Here is a 16066-nt window from a genome sequence, read left to right on the forward strand (position 1 = left end):
TTTGATTTTGTGAATATCGGGAAAGTTGCATCTTCATCAGATACGGCGCGAAGCCAAAAGCAGTCAACCCCAAGGTTTTTCTATGACAAAAGACTTAGACCGTGCCAAAGTCTCATGCAGGTCGTGCCACTATTCAGTTACCAGACTGTCGGGATGGGTTCACCACTGTTTGGGACTTGAAGGACCCTGAAGCAGAAAATTCGGATCGGTCGGTCCGAAGATATGGTTCGATCTAGCGGGGCCGCACCACGGTCTCTGCCGATTTCCAACGGGATACTATCTCAGAGACAGACTGCTATGGAATGTTATGCGCGGCATCTCAACCCGATGTTTCATGATCGGCACGAACTGATCCTTGAATCATGTTCCCACCCAAAGCTATCCCTTTTATTATCGGAGGTCAACCCAGCCAATCATATGGGCGGTGAGGATCTTTCTACGTATCATAATATGAAGCTAATGAAGTGCACACTAGTGGACTAACAGGAAAGGAATTCTATCTGCTATGCATTGCGTTGATCTCACCTCCAGTATAACGATGTCGCTTTCCGTTCTCGGAAGTGGCGTACGAAGCAACAGAAGCCTGAGCATTCAATATGGTTCCCACTTACTCCGATATACTATACTGAGGGGACCTTAACCCTTGGGAACGCAATTTGTCCTCTTCGTGCCCCACTTTCAAATGAAAAAAAAAAGGAAGCCTGTCTCTTCCCGGCTGATCGCGGGCCTCACAGAATGATGGATTTGGTTTAGGACCGATGGTTGATGACAACCATTCCGCCAATATTTAGGCTCATCGGGATTTGCCAATGGAATGTGACCATGGGTCACTGGATTCCTTTTCCCGTATTTACACTGTTGACGAAACATAGTGCTACCGCCCCGCCAGCTATCGGAAACCATCAAGAGTCATGATTCAGCTGTGGCTCAGAGTCAAGCCCCAGCTTCCGCTTTGGCAATAATGTGACCCATCGGTCCAACCTGAGCCAGCCACACCAATCATACAACTCAGCGTTCCGAAAAACTCGCAGCAGTGTGGGGTCAGCCACAGTGCAATACGAAGGGAGGCAGTGGTGGATGAAAGTTCTAGAAGATACTGACTGCCACAAGGCTGATCGAGACAGAGACATCGGAACCCGCGAATCAACAGGTGTCCCGTTTCAAATCTTCTAGAATCTACAATGCTCGAAGATGCAGTGCTGACGTCTTGTGAATGTGTGACCACAAGCCCGATGTTCCTCAATGCTAGTATTGCGCCACTTACGGTCGGAGAACGGAGTATAGTCAGATCCCTGCCATGCCCCCTCCCATGCCTTGGTGCCTTTGCACGCAGGATGTGCTCTGGACAAGCAATGCAAACACCCCAGGGCAAGATTGAGATTGGTGCCTGAAACGATTTGACGAATTAAACGCAGCCAACGGATTTTACAGTAGGTGATATGCTCCCTTGCGCGGCTGTAATGATGTGGCCCGCTATTTCGGGTCGTCGATCACTCAAGCCTCCTACGCTTCTATGAAGAGAGTGATCAAGCCTCAGTGGCAATTAGATGTCCTCCCACCAATAAGATGGGTCTATGCCTGATATTCGAGGTTATTCTGGTTCTCTCTACTAAATACTGTTATTCAATTTGTTTTTTTTTCTGCATTTTGGGCCCCAGTCCCCACTCTGTTGTCCTCTACAAATACTGGCCTGTCATTGGCGGCATCTCAGACCGAAAACCATGGATGCCGCACTGGCAGGTTGTCAAGACAATACTCAAGAAACCTCATAACCCGGCGATTCCTCTCATGAGGTATCTCCGAGCTGATTCTCATGAGTCGCAAACGACAACAAAATCAAAACTATAGCCCACCGGGTGAGGGCTCCAAATCACAAAATGAAGGACCATCAAAACAGTCCAAGCCCCAAAGTGCCCCTGCAACCCCCAAACGTCCGCCAATATGGGGAGCTTCATCATCTCGAGAAGCGAGAGCGAGCAAATCGACTCCGTTGCTAGAGAATAAGGAGGGAGTAGCGACCGCCAATGCTAAAGTTGCTATTCCCCGCCAACCACCGGGTAATACTCCCCGGTTTAACCGCAGAGTGCCCCGAGCTTGCGAGTCGTGTAGAACACGCAAAACTAAATGCAGTGGAGATACCCCGGTTTGTCGACAATGTCGCGAATTGAGAGCGGTTTGTCAATATCCCGTGGGATGGAGAGAAAAAATGAAAAAGTAGGCTTTTCCTTTCCCTTTTTTAAAATTATTTACAACTACCACTACTACTAAAAATGAAGGATGCAATTTACTGACTTTTCCACCCATGGGGTGACGATAGTGACGTTGATAGACTCACTGCAGAATTGCAAGAGTACGAAAGCTTCGTGAATGATTTACGAAACTCCGCAGAAAATCATACGGCAGATTGGATTAAGGGACTAATAGACAAGGTGAGTCGTACCCAATACGGTTCCATGGCGGCGTCTAACCGTGTCTCTCTGCTGGCTAAGCATGGGTTGAGGAGCACCCCTTCCCTTGAAAATCTACCTTCTCAATTATCCACACCACAAAACGAAGTAGACGGCGATGAAGGATCTCCCGTATCTTCTATCGGATCTCTCAATGCAATCGACCGAGTAGAGGAAGACCTGAATCGAACCAAGCATACCCGAGCCACCGGGTATATGGGGAAGAGTTCGGAGATCTCGTGGATGCAACGACTTCAAAGGGAAGCAGAGCAGCGCGCTCGCGGCAACCCTGGTACGCTAGATTCGACTACGGACGAGGAGGATGCAGCCAGCGATCGATTTTCACTTCACGCTTTGAATTATCATCTCGACGACCTGGAGATTTCAGTTTCCGAGCCCGTTCAACGTTATAGCATGCCCACTCGACCATTAGCACATCGACTGTTTGACGAGTATTTGAAAACGGTGCACCCGTTCTTCCCCATCATCAGCAAGCCTTTATTCCGAGCTCAATTCCAAACCTTTTTCGATATTTCCGGTCGCTATAGCGCAGCAAGACCTAGCAACAAATGGCTCGCCATCTTGAATACAATATTTGCGATCGCAGCAAAACATGCCCATCTCATCCGTGCTCCCTGGCGTGGAGATGAGAATGATCATTTAGTCTACCTGGCCCGAGCCCGGCAGCTAAGCATGAACGGCGAAGTCTTGTTCAGCCATCCCGATCTTCAGCAAGTCCAGGTCGAGGGCTTGATCGCCTTTTACTTACTGGCATCCGATCAGATTAATAGGTTTGCAACCCAAATATCCCCCCTATAGCTTTGAAATTAAAGCTAACTGACTTGCCTTTTTAACAGAGCATGGCGAATTTCAGCTTTGGCAGTGCGTTCTGCAATAACCCTCGGCATTAATCTGAAGATCGACACGCCAAAAACACCAAACGTCGCAAAGGAGGCTCGTTATAGAGTTTGGTGGTGTCTATACAGTTTCGAACACATGCTAGGAATCATGACTGGTCGAGCTATCTATAGCCTTGACGGAGGCTATGCAACACCGCTGCCTTTGCCATTCGAAGAGGAACAGCTGCAAGAAGACCCAGAAGCAGTTAAGATGCTCAACGATCCCATTTCTCGGGACGAACAAATCAGCGTCTTGATGGCAAGCACAGGGATTCGACAATCTGGAGGCAAGGATGACATCCAGAAATGTCGGTCAAGGGACCGAACCTGGCTCAAAAACATGTCGTCGAACTCCGGCCTTTGCTATCTCTACTACTGCGATTTGACAGTCATCACACAAGAAATTGTCAACAAGGTTTTCTCGACCAACGCCGTTTCCCTCTTGTGGTCTGAAATCGAAGCCCGCCTTGATGAACTACTCGCGCGAATAGATCTTTGGCATTCAAGCTTGCCAGCGGCTCTAGACTTTACGCAGGAAGAGGCCGATGATAATCCCGACCAGCTGCGGTACAAACTATTCCTGGCTTTCCATTACTATGGCGCACGGATCACACTAGGACGCCCTTGTCTGTGTCGACGAGATGCCCGTCTATCAAATACCCCTCCGACATTCAGCCATATGATGGCAGTCATTGCCTTGAATTCTGCGTCGGCAATGCTAGACCTCATCCCGGATGAACCAAACGTCATGCAACTTTATAAGCTCTGTCCTTGGTGGTGTGTCCTGCGATATCTGATGCAGGCAGCCACCGTTATCCTACTGGAACTCTCATTTGGCAGTGTGCATATGCCGGAGGAGGAACTCAATCTTGTCAAATTGTCAAAAAAATGTATCCGATGGTTTCACGCCATGTCAGAACGGAGCATTGGCTCACGAAGAGCATGGCAGCTTTGCGATACCATATTCCGAAAACTCGCCAGTGGCATGAAATACAGTACCGATGACATACCCTCAAAGCCCCAAGAGCGGCAAATCATCGACGAGGAAGGATCATCCTGGAATACAAACTTCTTCGGCCCAGCTGGACCGTCAGAGTCACGCAATAATTTCAACATCAACCTGGAAGATACATCAATATTCGGACCACGACCACCGACAGAAGAGGACATATGGACAAATTACTTCAACCTCCCCACGCCAGACTTCATGCCCTCACTCCAGGGCCACCCCAATCATTCTCACATACCAGACGACACCTATTTCCCCTACGACCCTCTTGGTGAAGACTTTATGCGATCATTGTTTCCCTCTTCCGAAGAGGATAACAGAGAGCTAAACTAATCTTTACCACCAATTTCTCCCATCGATCCGCAAAAGAACCAGATTGTACACGACTTTTTCTAATTCTTGCTGGACGTTACTCCCTTCACTCATTTCCATCTCGTGAAAATCACCCAAATTTCTCAAATTCCCCAATTGCATGTAACGTCTCCGTTCAAAAGTTCACCGCATTAGCGCTCAGGATTATCTTTGGATCAAGATGAATGATAGCATCTACACTTATTTAACAATATTTTCTTTCTATCTCGTAAAATCTAACATTTCTAGCATACTACATGAGCCAGGAGGAAAGTGTGGCGAGATTAAAAGTGTGTCCTGCGTGTCACCCACTGGCAATCGCACTTGCATATCAAGTCCATGTAGAGCACCATAGAATAGGCCAAGCATATCGGATATTCTCCGATTTAGAGATGAGACTAACAGCCAGTAAAAAGTCAGAACGAAAAGGTATCGGACGAAGGGGTTCAATGAACATGGGCGCTTTGGTGCACAGATGCTTAAGAGCGGCCCCACTCCGTTGTGAAATGCCTACTCGTACTGTGTAGACAGCGGACTATCAACCGCCTATTTGTCTTGGCTGACGGGCGGGGAAAGTAGAGAGCGAGAAAAAGAGAGAACAAAGCTACATGGCAGATACGAAGCCTAGTATAGCATCCAAGTTGCGGGCAATTGTATTCATTTCCTTCATGGCGGCGATTTCTCGTGATCATTTAAGGACTCGGAAAATGTCGTCCAAGTAGAGTCTGCTTGAAAACTAGCTCTAAACTATTTTATACAGCTCGATAGAATTATTTCATTGCAAAACCACATTCTTGGGTCTGGATCATTACCCCACACTTCGGCTTAAGCTTTAGGCTTAAGCTCTCTCCCCGGATATCGCCACCAGAAAGCGGGGAAGGGCAGCCCAAGACATTGAAGATGGCACATTTGCCAAGAATAGCGTCGGAAGGGGTCCTATCCCTGAAGATGGATTGTGCGATGGCTACTGCGCAAGAAATTGTGATGGTATTTGACAAGATTGGGAGAAGATCTTCGGTTGATGTAGGGTATAAAGCTTGCGTTCCCGGTTTTTCTTGGATCGGGGGTACACTGGAATTTATCAGAGCACATATTAGTACGGTATGCGGAATCAAATGGATGCCGGGTGGTTTTACTCCCCCACGCAGATTGTTCGTTATTTTTCTACGCGGGTGACGAGTCTTAAACCTCCGAAGGTGAGTGCTGCTTTCAATCTTTTTAGTAGCTCTGTCAACTTGCTAAGAAGGTATTTCTTAGAACAAACTTCGAAATCCATACGCGATTCTGAAAGAGCTCACATCACATCAATGGCTTATGTTTGCTGCGGGCTTTCTGGGCTGGACATGGGATTCTTTCGACTTCTTCACCGTATCGATGACAATTACTGAATTGTCGGAAGCGTTTGGGGTATCTTACTCTGATGTATCATGGGTATGAACCACGCCCACCATTTGAATCGGTGATTTGTTAATATTAATTTTGGAGACAGGGTATGACCGTCACTCTCATGCTTCGGTCGGTCGGCGCGATTATTTTCGGATTACTCGCTGATAGATACGGGCGGAAATGGCCGATGATTATCAACCTATTCATTTTTATCATTCTCGAGCTTTGCTCTGGATTCTGCAATACATTGCCACAATTCCTAGGTGTTCGATCGTTGTATGGAATAGCAATGGGAGGTAAGAGATAATTCTAATACTTGCCATTTCCCACTCCGACGAAACTGACAAATACCTCAGGACTCTTTGGACCAGCTGCCGCTACTGCCCTCGAAGACCTCCCGTACGAAGCACGCGGTCTTCTCTCCGGACTATTCGAAATGGGATATGCAACGGGATATCTTCTTGCCGCTGCATTTTACAGGGCTCTTGTCCCGACGACATCGCATGGATGGAGAAGCCTGTTCTGGTTCGGAGCTGGTCCTCCTATTCTGATCATCATATTTCGGTGGTATTTGCCAGAAACAAACCATTTTCAAGTGATGAAAGCCGAACGCGAAGCTCGCGCAAATGCAGTGGCGGAGGATGGAAACACAAAATCCAAAGACTTTCGAGTATTTGTACGAGATGCTGGACGTGCACTGCGGGATAATTGGGTGTTGTTTGTTTATCTAATTGTCTTGATGACGGGCTTCAACTCGTGCTCTCATGGAAGCCAGGACTTTTACCCGACTTTCCTGAAAGATCAAGTCGGCATGGACGCAACACAAACAACGGTCATTACCGTTGTTGGTCAAATCGGCGCGCTAATTGGAGGATGTTCGATTGGCTATATTAGTACATTCTTTGGTCGGCGATTGACCATGATGGTATCCTGCGTCATTGGTGGCGCAGTTATTCCAGCTTACATTTTACCGCGCGACATGTCCTTGGTCGCCAGTGCGTTTTTCGAGCAGATCTTCGTCGGCGGAGTTTGGGGGCCTATGCCCATTCATCTCCTGGAGTTATCACCGATTGCACTTCGCTCCTTGATGGTTGGACTGACTTACCAACTTGGTAACCTGGGATCATCTGCCTCAGCCACTATACAATCTATCATTGGTGAAAGGTACCCGCTTCCTGCTGGACCCGACGGTAAGGCACGTTTCAACTATGGTAAGGTGATTGCCATTTTTATGGGAGCTGTGTGGGCATTCATTCTCTTCTTCCTTTTCTGGGGTCCTGAGATGTCACAAGAGGAGCGTGAAGAGGAAGCCGAGGCTTCACTGCGGCTGGAGCAACTTCGGGCTTCTGGTATCAGTCTGGCTGAAATCGGAGAGGCTCAGTTTCGAGGGAAGGATATTGATCGACTTAGTGTGAATGATGAGGAGAAGGGGGTCACCGCGCATGTTGAGTGAATGGGTAGATTCAAGTGAGGAGCTAGAAATCTTTTGGTATTTGAATTGACTACCGAGAGTTGCCATGCATTCGTCACAAACAAGATAACAAATTTGGATATATTTGCACTTGATCGCATGCTCTGTGAAATATTATTCCGTGCCCTTTTTAACTGAAAATTTCTATTATGCTCCAATAAAACGACCAGGTTTTGATAGCCACTTGTCCATAAAGTCGAATGCCGTCTTGACCGTATTGCCGAACTGTCCCGGGTATGCCTCGCACTCAGTACAAGTATTTATGGTATGCTGAGCACCTTCAGTAAATGCAATGGACTTATCTTCACTCTTCGCAGCGAGATAGATCTTTTCCGCGTTGAGATATTCGTAGTGTCCAGTGTTGCCCATCGTGAGCAACGGTTTTGAAATTCCCGGCACGCTACCAATAGGAGCAGTCTGAGACGAAGCCCAGTCCACCCCGGTGATGTTGTCGGCTGTCACATTAAATGATGTTTTATCAATCCGTATAGCAAATGTTGAGAGGAAGCGAGTGACTGTGGTTTTAAGTGCGCCATCATAAAAGCTGTCAACGATGCTTGGAATTCCTGCATCGGCAACACGGACCGACGGGACGACTTGGGTTGATACGCGACCTTCTTTATGTAATAAGGGCCATTTGTACACGGTATGCGCTAGGTAACGTGTATCCTGGCTGATGATTTTATTATTGAAGCCGAGATAATTCGCGTCGGGGATGACAAGGCCTTCATCATCCGTATAGTCACCATTGCCGGCTTTGATGAGTTGATTTCGCTCTTCTGCGAATGAAACTATTTTTTCCCATCGAGAGGCGACACCGTCGAGGAAACGATGAGCAAATTCCGAAGTGTAATTTGCGCCATTTTCTGTCCACCCATTCTGAGGGCTATATAGATTCAGAGTATTGTTGATTTTGGTGCCAGTAGATTCATTTTCGATGGCTGGATTCACGGATAGGAGAGTCATGGTCGATAGACCAAAGTTGGCATCAATCAGAAGAACACCATCCGCTGCAGGCAGATTGTCGACGGCTGCGGAGCAAGGATAGATTTTCTCTGTGCCATTGCAAGCGGATGCGCCATTCTCTGCAACATTTTGATATGCAGCCATCATTGCACCGCCACCAGAATGGCCCCACAGAACAACTTTGTCAATGCCCGGCAGATTGTTCAAATAATTGACACCGACGGCAACATCGGTCATCATAGTCTCAAAGTCAAGATCGTTCATGAGACCTGTTTTGCTTTGCGCGTTGTTAAGGCAAAGAGTTGTATAACCACGGACGGGTAGCTCGCTACAAGGGTAAAAAGTGGTATAGTCTTGTTCGGCATGCATGACGAGAACACCTATCTTGGCCTTGGCTGGATTCTGGTGCAGATCTGGGCGAAACAAGCCGCCAATAACCCCGGTGCCAAAAGTCACGAGAGATGGAATCGGCAGGCTGTAGTTTCCCAAGGATGTGGACGTGGATTGGGTTCCAGGAAAATCTGACGAGGTGTTTTTATTGCTGGCTGAAACGACCGAGCTGGCAACTAAAAACCCGGCGAGGAGTTTCATGTTCGGCAACCGTGAATTCGGGTTCGAACTGCCGTTGATTCCAAGGTTTTCCAAGGTTATTGAAAGAAGAAAGATGATGGAGGCAGCTTCAAGTTGAGCAGAGGGTGATCTCATCGAACTATATAGTATTCTTTGATAATAGTGGAGATTTAGATTTATCTTGACGCGAGGTGAAATAATGCAGGCTTGGGCCTTGCATCGAAATGAGAATTCCTCTCAGTGGATTCAACAAGTATGCTGTTCCGCGTAGATGATATTCGGGATCTCCTGATTCCAGTTCTCTTATAGTACTAGTCGCCGCTGTCGATCTGTGGGTCATCCACGAGGCATTACGCCTCCTGGAAGAATGATCAAAGTAAATTAAAGTGCTTGAGGCCTTGGGGGTTATTCTCGGACATAATTTCTATTCCTAACTAGTAGAACCCACACTAAGCTCTGTCCAGGTGGGTCCTTTGTACATATACCAGGATGCCTACTGGAAATCAGTCGGACAACGAAACATCCCCTGCCCAAGTGGGTAGAGGATCCTCGATAGGCATCTAGGCCAAGGGTCAGTTCAATGGTATTTAACTTTCGAGGCACGAGTGATATCATTCTAAACTTTACCACTTCAACCTCGTTGAAGGATAATCAGGTGTGCCTGGTGGAGGGCGTTAGGGTCTGCTGGGTTACTGTAGAATAGACACCAATAGTGGACAATGCATCGGTTACAATTGGGAAAAGTAGACCATCCTGGCATCGTATCTCCGAATGGTCTAGGGGTCTCCAAGACCCTACCCGTTTGGGGGAAAGAGCGGTTAGGTTGGTTGATGAAATGCTGGTGGCTGCCTTGAACCACCTTTTTGCTGTTTTTGTTTCCTGTCCAGGTCAGAAGATCAATTCCAGCACTCGGAATTGCTTCCCTCCTTTCGTTTTTTTCTCTTGTGTTTGTTAGTTGTGGTTGCCTTCAGTGAATCGTGCCTTCCAATTTTGTATCTGTCTGTACAAGATAATCAGGTGATTTATACCGTAGAAATCGCGTAACTCTATCACAACCTGGGGAAATGCTTGGAAATCGGTACTAGACGCAGATACAATACCAGCCACTGGTGGAATTTGGATGTTCTTAATCAGTATCATACTGTCTCGTTATTATAGAGCCTTCACGACAATCGATGTCTACTTGGGTATACTTTGAACCCCACGGCAATGGGAAGAGCCCCACCCTCCGCTCCGCTTGGCCGTCACCGGCGAGTCGATTTGGTCCTCGGGTTGTACGGACCATCATTGCTGATTGATGATTACTGTATGTCTTGAACTCGCTCCGCTGGCATCCTCCCTTCGACCTTCTACACATCTCGCGCCCCCTTCTCGCGAAACTTCTGCTCTCCCCGCCCGTCATGACCGAGTCAACTCCCGCATCCGACGTGCCCCTCTACTTGTCCGGCGACAAGGCCGGTCTCCGCGAATTCCTGGACAAATTTGATGTGAGTGTCTGGCACTACCCCTTATCTTTATACGCCATGAAATCAATTGACTGACTCTGTCTCTCAATCCAGGTCTTCCTGTTCGACTGTGACGGTTCGTTGCCATATCCCCCCGCACCCCTCGAGCTCGGCCTTCTCCCCGCCTTCGCGACTCCCACGAACCACTAAGCATGCGACAATGGCTGAGATACATTTGATCATTTAGGTGTGCTCTGGTCCGGTGACCACTGCTTCCCCGGTACCGTCGAAACCCTTGAGCTCCTGCGCAACAATGGTATGCGAATCACCCAGACCACAACTACAACCTCAAGGGAGGCTATACTGACGCCCAGAACAGGCAAACAAGTAGTCTTCGTGACAAATAACAGCACAAAGTCTCGCGCAGACTACTGCAAGAAACTCGAGGGCCTCGGTATCCCCAGCACAGTGGTTCGTCCCGACCCTTTCCTTTCCCCAAGAACCATCCCAAGAACCGCAAATATCACACCAGTCCCGCAAATGACTCACAACATACACAGGAAGAAGTCTTCTCCTCCTCATACAGCTCCTCAATCTACATCTCGCGCATCCTCCAACTCCCCGCAAACAAGCGCAAAGTCTATGTGATCGGCGAAACAGGCATCGAGCAAGAACTCCGCTCCGAGAATGTCCCTTTCATCGGCGGCACAGACCCCGCCTATCGCCGCGACGTCAAGCCCGAAGACTACAAGCTCATCGCAGCGGGAGATGAGTCAATCCTGAGACCCAGAAGTCGGCGTCGTCCTCGTCGGTCTGGATTTCCACCTCAATTACCTCAAGCTGGCCCTTGCGTACCACTACGTCAAGCGTGGCGCCGTGTTCCTCGCCACAAATATCGATTCCACCCTGCCTAATTCCGGGACTCTTTTCCCGGGCGCGGGGTCTATGAGCGCGCCGCTGATTATGATGCTGGGTCAGGAGCCGACGGCGTTGGGTAAGCCTGCCCAGGCTATGATGGATGCTATCGAGGGCAAGTTCAAATTCGATCGGTCCCGGGCTTGCATGGTTGGTGATCGCGCCAATACTGATATTCGGTTCGGAAGGGAGGGTAAGCTTGGTGGCACGCTTGGTGTTTTGACTGGTGTTAGCTCCAAGGAGGACTTTGAATCTGGGCCTGTGCGCCCGCATGCTTACTTGGATAAACTCTCGGATCTGCTGGGGTCGGGTCTGTAAGTGAGCGATGATGGTTGCATTCATATAGACGACGTGATGATAGATGGAATTTTCTAGAGGCTTGGTTGCTTCGTGGTTATATGCATTTGATACAGACAAGTCATATACACATCCTTTCCTCACATGATTTAAAACTTGCACACTTCGTCGTATATGGAGACTGGATTTTCGAGAGGAATTAAATGCCTCACACCTTTGACTGTCTTGAAAGTCACCTCCACGCCATTTTTGGTGAGAAAATCGACAACTTCGGCCTCGACGCGCTCCTTTGGCTCGACAACGTCCAATTCGCCCACTATTATACTCGCCCGAAGACCAGAACAAGCACTCAAAGCTTTCGCCGCTTGTTGAGAAACATCCTCTTGCATTCCATACATCGGCCACACTTTCTTCGCCAGTGGATTACCGCCGAGACTATTCTGAACTATGAGAGAAGTGTCGAAATCGGTCAAATTCTCGGGGTTTGCCAGGACATTCGCAACAGTCCACCGAATAGCATCTTCAGATTCATACGCGACCTGTTGCTGGGCCTTCATATCCGGGGGCAGATCAAGAGCCGTCGGAGGCGCAGGCGCAACAAGGATAACCCCTACTAGAAGAGCCTGTAGATCCGCGGAGAAAAGAGACAAGGAGGCGAGTGCGACCTTCGCGCCCATCGAATGGCCCGTCAAGACGAAGCCATTTTGAAAAATGTCTGGATGATTAGATTCCGTCTTCATTTCAGACAGAACGGTGGCGATATCGCTTGCCATCGCTGTAACAGAATACTCCTTCTCGTTGACGCCGGCTGGTCCGGTCGATTTGCCCCAACCTCGGAGGTCTATCGCAAGCGTGGGATATAGTGCTGTCAATGAGGTGGATGTGCCAGGTGTTGTGAGCTTGTGCCATGTTGAAGAGCTGCCACCCCAGTAATGAAGGAAGACAACCAAAGGCTTTTGGCTGTTCGTCTCCGTTGTGAGGATGATTTGAGCATGAATGGAGGTGGTGGGTGTGGTTTGGAAGTATAGTGAGGACATGGCGGTCTCCGAGGAGGGGATTCAGTGCTGAATCAATTTTTTTTTCCCCTTCTAGGCTGAGAGTTGAATAGTGAGAATGAAGAACGAAAGGAGGGGGTTGGCGCTTCTCATATAGTCAGCTCCGGGGCAGAATGCCAGTCCCGGAATCACGCTGCATTTTCGCTTGTGGCAGTAGATACTAGGTCCCACCCTTCCGGCCACTTGCTGTGAATGCTAATCATCTCTGAGAAGAGGCTAATTGGTTCCAAACCGTGGCAAGGCGCCCGGTGTCCAAGTATAGTTCAATATAGCAACTAAATGCTTCCAACCTGCGGGGCCAAGCTGGGGGCCAAATCCGGTTGTAAAGCCAATAAAATGCCGGCGACACAGTCTAGACTGATCGCATATAAGACAGCTATATTATGCCACGTGTTAATTAAGCCGCGGAATAATGTACATCATTGGATAGAGGAGGGGTGGGGATGAGTTGGGGTATCCCCGCGTCGCACAAGCTTGTTTAATAAGAGGGCATGTTGACCAAAATATTATATTATACAAATTATAATCATAGCCGTACCAAGATATGAATTAAGCATTCTCGGCAACGTAGCGCTGCAGTTTCCACAAATATAGCATCAAGTTTGTATTTTCACGGCCATCATTGGGTCTGAAAAACAAAGCCTCGCTTTCCAAATGTGAATTTGGACTCGCACGCATCGTCTCAAGCTCATTCGCGGAAAGAAGCACTGACAAGTCAAAGACTGGGATCGTAGTTTGGGTTCGAGGATGAATGACAGTCGTTGGGACAGGGCCCGACTCGGCCTCATGTTCGGGTTTCGGACCAAAAAGGAGGATTGCGCCGTTCGCCTCATGTTCTACCGGCCCCATACCGCCAAGTGCGGCACCGAGAGCAGAATCCGAATATTCATCGATATCCAAAGCTTTCCATACAATGTCCTGGTCCTTCTCGAGTTGCTTACTGAAATTAACCAGCCTCTTAACGATATCTTTCCTCATCTGTCGCAGGAGGTAATCCGCCATATCGGGTCTCCACACGCAATCCCTCAAATCATTGCCATTGAGAGGCCCGACTGGCGCTTTCCACCGGTACGGAATCAACTTGGAAACGCCTGACCTCTTGCCTTTGCCTGAGAGATGAGGCGTCACTGCCTCCATAAGAGGGCGGAGGGTAACCATGTGAAGAGAAGGGCTGTATTGCCTGCCACGAGGTATCGGAGGGGGAACATTCCCGCTAGGCGCCGCGTCGGTATCGGCACTTGTTTCGGATTCTGGCGTCGGAGACTCGCTCTCGTTATTGCTCTCGGCCGGGCGGTGTTGAATCGAGTCTCTGAGAAGATCCAAAGGCAACATATAGCTGTGGTTTGTATCAGGTCGTTTTATCAGTCCATAAACGCCCATCAGACGGCGTGGTAATCGTGTTCCTGTCGTGACGCAGAAGCGCACCGGCGACGCAAGCGCGGCGGCCCATGGGTTCTTCTTGAGTTCGGCAATATCCTCGGGTTCTGAGCGTGGTTTGTGGACTTTCTTGATTCCGGAGCGGGGGTGTGTGATCACGGGAGATTGTGGTAGGCTTTGGGAGAGAGGGATGTAGTCTTTGGTTGAGCTGCTGGGTGCTGGTGGAGTCGGGAATGAAGCTTTATCGTGAGCTTGACTGAGCTGCGCGGGTGAGGTTGAGATTGAACGGCTCAGAAACCGTGATCCTGTATTTGAGGTATATATCTGGCGAAATATGCGCAGGCGCAAGGTTGCATGTGAAAGCCTGTGATTTGCGCAGTCCATCATGATGGTGCGGAGACAATGCGGAGGAAAGAGTTGGCGCGGCGAGGTGTTTTTTCTACCGCGTGAGGCCCACCAATCAGCGGGTCCCATTTGCGGGGAACTCGAATCGACTGCACTTTTTTCTGTTTTTTCCTGGCTTGCTGTTGATATTGCTTGAATTGATTAAATCGACTGCCCCACGCGCAACTTAACTTCCAGTAAACCGCCCAGTCCTGCTATAATGCCTTCAATGGCCCTGTCGGCACCGACATTGGAACCAATACTCCCGACAGCACCACCACAAAGCTTCTGGCCCTCATAACAATGGCAATGAATATGAAATTAAGAAAGCTGAATTTGAACCTGAAAACAAGCCTGGAGAGACGATTAAGGGTATTATCTGGCCAATTTGAATGCAGAAAGACGGCGAACCGTTTATCCCGGGCGGTCCTGATTTCCAAAATAATCTGGGAGCTTTGAATATCCCTTTGCTAGAGAATTTTTTCCTAATCTGACATGAGGGAGTACGGTATTTTTGGTAATTGAGAAATCGCTTTAGTTTAACCAATGTGGTGCAGTTCTTTAGAGTCGCGTGCTGAAATACCAGGTTGATTGTGGCTATGGACCAGAAAGTTTACCAGCTGTTCAAGTTTGAGTCATAGCCACGCCTGCTTTATAGTGTTGCATATGCTCAAGTGCCTCCAAATCAAGTAGTGCACTCTCATCCTTACTGGCAAACAGGGCTCGACACAGGTTTCTGAATTTGTTCAGTTGGATTAGTCTGAGAGCAACCAGACGTAACACCAAACAAAGTATCATCAATGGCGGCATCATAGGCTGCACCACAGTTAGGATCACTGCGAAAGTCCCAGGTAATCAGTAATCACTTATCACAGTCGCCATATTATTTTTAGATCATTGCGTTCTCACCTTGATCCCCCACTAGCATTCTCAAAGTAAGAGCAGATGTCATGCGAGAAACAGTCTTGTGTGTATGCATTCCCAATTGCAGTCCCACTGCATCCTGCACCACAGCGGCCATTACAAGAGTATCTGCAAGTAAAAGTATTCTTAGCTACTTCTATTAAAGCCGCCAATGCAATTTTTCTTCGTTATGGATGAGAAGGTATACATACTCTCCGCCATTGACCGTGTTTTCGCCGTAGTTGCTGCCAACTAGCCCAGTAAACGAACAAGTTTGACCGGCACTGTTTTCCCAAGTTGCCACTGCAGTAGCGCCAACTTTAAGACAGACGACGGATCGTTTGCTCATATTAGAAAATTGGCTCTGTCCTGTTTCTGATACGGACGTGGCGTAGAGGTGCGGCAGAAAGCCTAGCAAGATCGCAGCCGTACGGAGTCCAAGCATGATTCTCGTGTCAATTTCGAAAATGGGAAAATATGAGGTTGGATCGAGGGCCCGTATTTACTGTGTTCGAGTTTTCTTCGGAGATTTTCATTTCATGAGCGGGGTTCCCTTCTAACGTGATTGACTAGCCTGTTTAAAGGTAGCAG

At 48.5% G+C, this 16066-nt stretch overlaps 7 protein-coding genes across 7 annotated transcripts; 3 read left to right on the forward strand and 4 right to left on the reverse strand.

Annotated features, from left to right (window-relative positions):
- Positions 1 to 1813: 1813 nt before the first annotated feature.
- N7533_001112 (Zn(II)2Cys6 transcription factor) lies at positions 1814 to 4688 on the forward strand (the record flags this gene model as incomplete). The annotated part of the gene is made up of 4 exons (XM_057097762.1): positions 1814 to 2214; positions 2318 to 3238; positions 3305 to 3993; positions 4372 to 4688. The coding sequence occupies 4 exons, from the start codon at positions 1814 to 1816 to the stop codon at positions 4686 to 4688; spliced, it is 2328 nt and encodes a 775-aa protein (XP_056966255.1).
- Positions 4689 to 5821: 1133 nt separating this feature from the next.
- Positions 5822 to 7545, forward strand: N7533_001113 (sugar transporter family protein; the record flags this gene model as incomplete). The annotated part of the gene is made up of 4 exons (XM_057097763.1): positions 5822 to 5902; positions 5964 to 6137; positions 6196 to 6388; positions 6449 to 7545. The coding sequence occupies 4 exons, from the start codon at positions 5822 to 5824 to the stop codon at positions 7543 to 7545; spliced, it is 1545 nt and encodes a 514-aa protein (XP_056966256.1).
- Positions 7546 to 7710: 165 nt separating this feature from the next.
- Positions 7711 to 9120, reverse strand: N7533_001114 (uncharacterized protein; the record flags this gene model as incomplete). Its single annotated transcript, XM_057097764.1, has 1 exon — positions 7711 to 9120. One exon carries the CDS (start codon positions 9118 to 9120, stop codon positions 7711 to 7713), a length of 1410 nt encoding a protein of 469 aa, XP_056966257.1.
- Positions 9121 to 10499: 1379 nt separating this feature from the next.
- Positions 10500 to 11777, forward strand: N7533_001115 (uncharacterized protein; the record flags this gene model as incomplete). Its single annotated transcript, XM_057097765.1, has 6 exons — positions 10500 to 10586; positions 10659 to 10680; positions 10792 to 10860; positions 10924 to 11015; positions 11105 to 11422; positions 11523 to 11777. The coding sequence occupies 6 exons, from the start codon at positions 10500 to 10502 to the stop codon at positions 11775 to 11777; spliced, it is 843 nt and encodes a 280-aa protein (XP_056966258.1).
- A 128-nt stretch (positions 11778 to 11905) lies between these two features.
- N7533_001116 (alpha/beta fold hydrolase) lies at positions 11906 to 12793 on the reverse strand (the record flags this gene model as incomplete). Its single annotated transcript, XM_057097766.1, has 1 exon — positions 11906 to 12793. The coding sequence occupies one exon, from the start codon at positions 12791 to 12793 to the stop codon at positions 11906 to 11908; it is 888 nt and encodes a 295-aa protein (XP_056966259.1).
- A 567-nt stretch (positions 12794 to 13360) lies between these two features.
- Positions 13361 to 14575, reverse strand: N7533_001117 (uncharacterized protein; the record flags this gene model as incomplete). The annotated part of the gene is made up of 1 exon (XM_057097767.1): positions 13361 to 14575. One exon carries the CDS (start codon positions 14573 to 14575, stop codon positions 13361 to 13363), a length of 1215 nt encoding a protein of 404 aa, XP_056966260.1.
- Positions 14576 to 15278: 703 nt separating this feature from the next.
- Positions 15279 to 15920, reverse strand: N7533_001118 (uncharacterized protein; the record flags this gene model as incomplete). Its single annotated transcript, XM_057097768.1, has 3 exons — positions 15279 to 15408; positions 15482 to 15604; positions 15688 to 15920. 3 exons carry the CDS (start codon positions 15918 to 15920, stop codon positions 15279 to 15281), a joined length of 486 nt encoding a protein of 161 aa, XP_056966261.1.
- Between the last annotated feature and the right edge of the window lie 146 nt (positions 15921 to 16066).

Source organism: Penicillium manginii, assembly GCF_028828005.1.
Source record: "Penicillium manginii strain IBT 31320 chromosome Unknown utg000001l:1.0-3466041.0:1.0-3467806.0, whole genome shotgun sequence".
Classification (NCBI taxonomy): Eukaryota; Fungi; Ascomycota; class Eurotiomycetes; order Eurotiales; family Aspergillaceae; genus Penicillium; species Penicillium manginii.